Source organism: Oncorhynchus gorbuscha, linkage group LG14 (assembly GCF_021184085.1).
Source record: "Oncorhynchus gorbuscha isolate QuinsamMale2020 ecotype Even-year linkage group LG14, OgorEven_v1.0, whole genome shotgun sequence".
Taxonomy (NCBI): Eukaryota; Metazoa; Chordata; class Actinopteri; order Salmoniformes; family Salmonidae; genus Oncorhynchus; species Oncorhynchus gorbuscha.
This window is the reverse complement of record NC_060186.1, coordinates 25,615,894-25,622,492: the sequence shown is the minus strand read 5'-3', so window position 1 is coordinate 25,622,492 and position 6,599 is coordinate 25,615,894. Positions and strand designations below refer to the sequence as shown.

Genomic DNA, 6,599 nt, shown 5'->3' with positions numbered 1-6,599 from the left:
CGTCCCGTGTTTTATGATTCTTACAGTTTAGGAGGGAGTAGGACACCCCCACAGGACAGCCCCCACACTCATTGCTAGAGATCGAACTTCAGACTCTCCCCAAAACAACAGAACCCCCCAAAAAACCGAAGGAGATTTAAGGTGCACACCCCTAAAGAGGTAGCCAGAACAGTATAACTCCCCTCAAGCTCACAAAGACACAGTGGAGGAGGAACTATACGACATAGTGGAGGAGGAATTATCCAATACCCAGGGAGAGAGAATGAGTGACCTCAGTCGAACACAGACAGTTGGGACAGGTGGGAGAGGAGGAGGTTACCCCAGATGCCATTCCTCCTGCTCATGCGAGCAAGGAAAGAGATGACAAGCCTTCTGATCAGGCCAACAGGCAGGCCAAGGGAGAGGTCATAGTGATTCACACCCACAGCGAGAAAGACAACCCACACAACCTATTGGCTGAGATTAACCACACAGAGTTAGAGGCAGAGGGCTTTCAGGGCGAGCCAGTCTGCCAGCCCGCTCTGATCCTCAAGTCGGTTGTATTTAAATTCATGTTCATTAAATATTTTTATTCAAGATTTGAAAAGTCCCATTTACTTAATGATATCTTTTCACTGTCTGCAAACCTTAAGAACCAGGGTGAGTCTGGGTCACCCTTTAACTGGGAAAACACAACTTGCATATCGTCATAGACTAGGCCAAAATGTTCATCTTTTAACCGGGCTTGAATAAAACATGCATTTTTATAGTGCGCAAGAGTTGTGCTTTTTCGTTTTCTGTGATGATTAAAGGTTTTGGTTGCACCTCAACTCCACGTTGGTTGAGCTCCCTCCGTTTTTTGTTGTCAAATACTACTTTTTTTTTGTTTTGTTTACATGTAGTAAGTAAATGATTAAAAGCATTAAAATTGGGATGTTTCCCACTTATTTACACAACCTACTCCACACTTGCAAAGAGAAAGTTTATAGAAATGTTCTGAAATTAAGTAGTAAACAGAAGAAAAGCAAAGTGAATCCAATTATAATGTGAATAATTTAATGGTCTATGGTTCAATCCCTTTTCTGAAGGTCTGATGAATAACTAATATTGTTCCTCCTCTTCCTTGTGGCAGGTGCAGCAGCACACTGCCCTCCAAAGCCTGAAAAAAATTGCCGGACTTTCCCTTTGCATGCTGCTTTGCATGGAACATCCAGTGTCACATCCTTGGTGACGTGTGGGGTGACATCTGGGATGATCACAGCAACATCCTCTGGAAAGGGAGAAAAGAGGGACCGAATGTAAACAAATGCAAACCGTAGGTTCTAAACACTGGCCAGTTGAAAGGTTCTACTAAGATGTCATGACAAACGGCACCTGTCAGTGTTACTCACCTGCTTGGATGTCAGTTGGCAAAGTGGCGAAGACGGCCATCTTGAGCGTCCTTTCTTCAGGTGTGACATCCACAACCTCCAAGAGGGAAGAGATGGGCCCTGCCTCTCTCTTAGGGGTGATGTCCACAACATTCAGGTGGAAAAAAGACGGATTTGCCTCTTTGTTACGGGTGATGTTCGCAACCTCAAGGTGGGAAGAAGCTGGATCTTGCTGTGTCTCTGGGGTGATGTCCTGAACCTCCAGGTGTGAATTAGCCGGGTCTGCCTCTGTCTTAGGGGTTATTTCCACAACCTCCAAGTGGGAACAAGCTCTGTCTGCCTCTGTTTTAGGGCCGATGTCCGCAACTTCCAGGTGGGAACAGGCCGGGTCTGCCTCTGTCTTACATGTTATGTCCACAACCTCCAGGTGGGAAGATGCCGTGTCTGCCTGTGTGTTATGGGTGATGTCCACAACCTCAAGGTGGGAAGAAGCAGAGTCTGCCTCTATGTTAGCGGTGATGTCCACAACCTCCAGGTGGGAAGAAGCAGGGTCTGCCTCTATGTTAGCGGTGATGTCCACAACCTCCAGGTGGGAAGAAGCAGAGTCTGCCTCTATGTTAGCGGTGATGTCCACAACCTCCAAGTGGGAAGACGCCTGGTCTGCCTCTATGTTAGCGGTGATGTCCACAACCTCCATGTGGGAAGAAGCCGGGTCTGCCTCTGTGTTAGGAGTGACAACAACAATCCTGATGAGCTCTACTACTACAAGTCACCGAGATGTCATCACAACAGGCATATGTCAGAGTGCTCTCTATCATTGCTACTCACCTGCTCGGATGTCTGGAGGTGCGGTGGAGATGGCTGCGGCGACGACAGGGAGGACTGGTAAGGTGGCTGCAGGGGGCTGGAAGCAGCTCTGTACCTCGTCAGCCACAAAGGCACAGACAGATCTCACATAAAATGGGCTCTGGAGGTCATCCGTGGAGAAGGACTGACTGATTCTCCCGAGGATTGACAGCACAGATTCAAAAGCCGCAGCGCGGGAGAAAGGGATTTGAGGAGAAGGGGCCTTTAACATGCTGGAGAGCTTCTCCACTACGGCTGCCACCATGCCCACGGCCATCCCGCTTATTAGGATTGGGTGCCCTGAATGGCCTTCCTCTGGCTGAAGCCACAGGGCCAGGAGGAGCCTGGGCACCACCTCCACAACCACCTGGGATGGGCTGAGCAGGTTGCTACGGGGCTCATTGGACAGCTCGCCCATAATGCTCCTTACAGCTCTTTCCACAATGCTGTGGACCTTCGGGTCGCTGAAATCAACAAAAAGGAGAAGACAAAGCGAAACGATGTGAAATGTGCTCACAGAAAACACTGTCTTAGTCTGTTTCTGCATAGTTACAGATGTGAAGATAAATGGATCAAGTCTATGCAGGACAGTACATGGAACTCACATGTCAGCTGGCGAGGTGGAGTGCAAGGAGCGGCGGAGCTTACAGACAGCCTCGTGCTCTATGTCTATCATTTTTAGGCAAGTATTGACTTCCCAGGTCTGCCGTAGGAAACAGGAAGTCCGATTAGTGAAATTTCACAACATATCGATTCTGCTGTACTAACTAGTTGTTGAAAGGCTAGTAAAGAGCTCACTGACTTGTAGTATGTGTCTAACTCTCATTGTCTTACCAGCCGAGCGAGGTCATTCCCCTCCTCCAGGGTTTCCTTCCACACCCTTCAAATAAAACACAGAGCAATTCAACTTTCCTGGCTTCCGATTTTTCTGTTGTTTATTTTACCCACACCTCTTGGAGTGCTGCTGGTGGCAGGAAATGGCAGTGAAGGTGAGTGACGACGTGATACTCACCTCTCCCTAAGGGATTTTTTGCCCTGAGACACCAGCCAGTCGCTCATGTGCTCCGTGGTGACAAGGTGCGGGACATGGCCTTGACTCTGGAGCAGCAGATAGTGGACCATGAGCTTCTTCTGCAAGATGAGGTAAGGTGTGAAATACCATATCATGTGCATTCTGAAGGGCCTCTCACAACATTTCACAACTGTTCATGCATCACAATTTGCGAGTGTTATTAAGAACTCTTATGACCATCTTCTCTAAACTGTCTTGAAATACAACTCTCTTTCTGTTGTTTATGTTTTTTTGGGGATGAATCTTACCTGTTTATTGTAATATGTTTCCTCCCAGCAGGCCTGCAGAGTCTGGAAATAAAGGCTGCTTCTGCAGAATTCCTTTGAAGAGAATGACAATAATGATGCTTTGTTATGCACATTGTGCACAGGTATTTACAGTATGCTAAAATGAATATCCCCAAAGATTACCTTTGTGGGACCATAAGTGAACTCCGGAATGCACCAAACCCTATCCATGGTAAGATGGGGTAGAAACGCAGCGCTATAGATATACGAGATGCTCTAGAGATAACAGGAATAAGTTAAAGTCGCGAATGATCAATTACTGTGGAGTCGTCCAATATGCTGCACTTAGAATTGAGTTGTAGGCAATGTTTGGTACAAAATAGAATGTTTACATTCTATTGCTATGGAGAAATGGAATGTGTAGAACCTTTATAAATGGGTATGCTTCTATGTCTTTATGTCTTGAAAGATTAAGCTCTTTATTTTGTCATAATGGGTATATATGAGGATTGGAACCTGTTTCGATTCATTACGCGGGTATCCAGCTACATGTTGCTTAGACCTACTAATCCAACCTTGGTTTACAAGTGAAATTAATTGTTTACCAATGCCTATACAAATCTATTAACCATATCTATTTAAAGCAATGATTGTCAATTGAAAATGTGGTTGTTGTGTTATCTTACATTTACATTTACATTTAAGTCATTTAGCAGACGCTCTTATCCAGAGCGACTTACAAATTGGTGCATTCACCTTATGACATCCAGTGGAACAGCCACTTTACAATAGTGCATCTACATATTTTAAGGGGGGAGGGGGGTGAGAAGGATTACTTTATCCTATCCTAGGTATTCCTTAAAGAGGTGGGGTTTCAGGTGTCTCCGGAAGGTGGTGATTGACTCCGCTGTCCTGGCGTCGTGAGGAGTTTGTTCCACCATTGGGGAGCCAGAGCAGCGAACAGTTTTGACTGGGCTGAGCGGGAACTGTACTTCCTCAGTGGTAGGGAGGCGAGCAGGCCAGAGGTGGATGAACGCAGTGCCCTTGTTTGGGTGTAGGGCCTGATCAGAGCCTGGAGGTACTGAGGTGCCGTTCCCCTCACAGCTCCGTAGGCAAGCACCATGGTCTTGTAGCGGATGCGAGCTTCAACTGGAAGCCAGTGGAGAGAGCGGAGGAGCGGGGTGACGTGAGAGAACTTGGGAAGGTTGAACACTAGACGGGCTGCGGCGTTCTGGATGAGTTGTAGGGGTTTAATGGCACAGGCAGGGAGCCCAGCCAACAGCGAGTTGCAGTAATCCAGACGGGAGATGACAAGTGCCTGGATTAGGACCTGCGCCGCTTCCTGTGTGAGGCAGGGTCGTACTCTGCGGATGTTGTAGAGCATGAACCTACAGGAACGGGCCACCGCCTTGATGTTAGTTGAGAACGACAGGGTGTTGTCCAGGATCACGCCAAGGTTCTTAGCGCTCTGGGAGGAGGACACAATGGAGTTGTCAACCGTGATGGCGAGATCATGGAACGGGCAGTCCTTCCCAGGGAGGAAGAGCAGCTCCGTCTTGCCGAAGTTCAGCTTGAGGTGGTGATCCGTCATCCACACTGATATGTCTGCCAGACATGCAGAGATGCGATTCGCCACCTGGTCATCAGAAGGGGGAAAGGAGAAGATTAATTGTGTGTCGTCTGCATAGCAATGATAGGAGAGATCTTGTTGTGCGCCTAGTGTCAGAGTCCTCTTAAGCACGTTATTCCAATATTTCTGAGCTATGAATTGACATAAGGTACAATTTTGCAAAGCTAATCGGGTAAAAATAAGAGTATGAATGCCAATAAACTTTTTTCTTGAATTATATGCATAATAGTGTAGTTAACAAAATCGCTCAGCGTGGGAACTTTTGCTGGGTGGGAAGCATCCGTTATAAGTCTCCATGGCGCGTATAGACCATCACTTCGTTGTCTTGTTGGTAATATAAAAATGCATGACAGTGCGCATTGTAAAAGTCTAACAGTTGTTTTTCTTATTGTTTCTCACAAACAGATATTTGAGAAGGAATTTTGTGCAGTTGTACCTATGATGCACAGACACACTAAAGCTGTACAGTGTAGTTTGAAAAGTCAGTTTATATTATTTGCAGATCGAAATATGTAACATTTGAAATGAATGTGGCTGAACAGTTTAGCATAAGGTTCCTGTGGGATTCTTCTCCTTCAGTCTTTTTGCCTCCTAAGCCTCGTTTCCCATTATGTGGGATTTTCCCAGTGCCAACTTCACATGAGATGGCCGCTGTCTACTGCCATGTGGTGCTGAATGACAGATCTCGCGTTTCCGATTTCGCTGCTGTCCATTGTGCTGAAATATCCAATCTCGGCTATTTGCAAATGTATGACCAGCCAAACTTAACCCCACACATACACACACGTTAATGGTAATCTCTCACACACTTTTGAACATTGCACAAGTGTGTTTGTTTTAATAAAGATGCGAAGAATGAAATCAATGTGTGGATGTTGATTGGACAATGTATAGGTGCTTTACAGAAGCCATTTTGTGCCATTCCCTATAGTGTGAATTTGACTGGAGCATGATCAGATTGCTTTGTTTGAGCCAGAATAGAGATTTGGTCTGAGAAACGATGCCCAATATAGCATGATAGCTGTGAAGAAGAAAACAATAAGGCCATGTTTATATGACCCCCCTTTCAAAGAGTCACTCATTTATATTGTTCTTGTAGATATACAGTGCCTTCAGAAAGTGTTCATAACGCTTAACTTATTCCACATTTTGTTTTCTTTCAGCCTGAATTCAAAATGGATGAAATTATAATTGTTTATCCTTTCCAGCTACACACAATACACCATAATGACAAATTGAAAACATGTTTGACATTTTTGCAAATGTACTGAAAATGATTTACATGTTTTCACAATACATGTTAGAATCACCTTTGGCAGCAATTAAAGCTTTGAGTCTTTCTGGGTAAGTCTCTAAGAGCTTTGCACACTTTGATTGTACCATATTTGCAATATACAATATATACATAACCAGTCAAATGTTTGGTCACATCTACTCTTTCAAGGGTTTTCTTTATTTTTACTATTTTTAACATT

The 6,599-nt window shown here is 45.3% G+C and overlaps 1 protein-coding gene across 2 annotated transcripts; it reads right to left on the bottom strand.

The window, feature by feature from the left end:
- Positions 1-853: 853 nt before the first annotated feature.
- On the bottom strand, positions 854-4,117 carry LOC123994698. 2 transcript variants are annotated; one of them, XM_046297609.1, is made up of 9 exons: positions 3,678-4,117; positions 3,516-3,587; positions 3,208-3,326; positions 3,030-3,075; positions 2,801-2,898; positions 2,178-2,659; positions 1,762-2,069; positions 1,371-1,707; positions 854-1,249 (listed from the first exon to the last, which is right to left on the bottom strand). In XM_046297609.1, exons 1-9 carry the CDS (start codon positions 3,723-3,725, stop codon positions 1,050-1,052), a joined length of 1,710 nt encoding a protein of 569 aa, XP_046153565.1. In that variant the 5' UTR covers positions 3,726-4,117; the 3' UTR covers positions 854-1,049. The 2 variants fall into 2 exon arrangements, with proteins under 2 accessions (XP_046153565.1, XP_046153564.1); XM_046297608.1 differs by having other exon boundaries at positions 855-1,249; positions 1,371-2,069; positions 3,678-4,115.
- Positions 4,118-6,599: the final 2,482 nt, after the last annotated feature.

Bases quoted from the DNA above. Each gene is read 5' to 3' on its own strand.
- LOC123994698 (XM_046297608.1), bottom strand. From the start codon at position 3,725: ATGGATAGGGTTTGGTGCATTCCGGAGTTCACTTATGGTCCCACAAAG. The intron at 3,588-3,677 runs GTAATCTTTGGG...TTCTCTTCAAAG, and splicing joins TCACTTATGGTCCCACAAAG to GAATTCTGCAGAAGCAGCCT. The intron at 2,070-2,177 runs GTGAGTAGCAAT...CTCCTAACACAG, and splicing joins ACCTCCAGACATCCGAGCAG to AGGCAGACCCGGCTTCTTCC.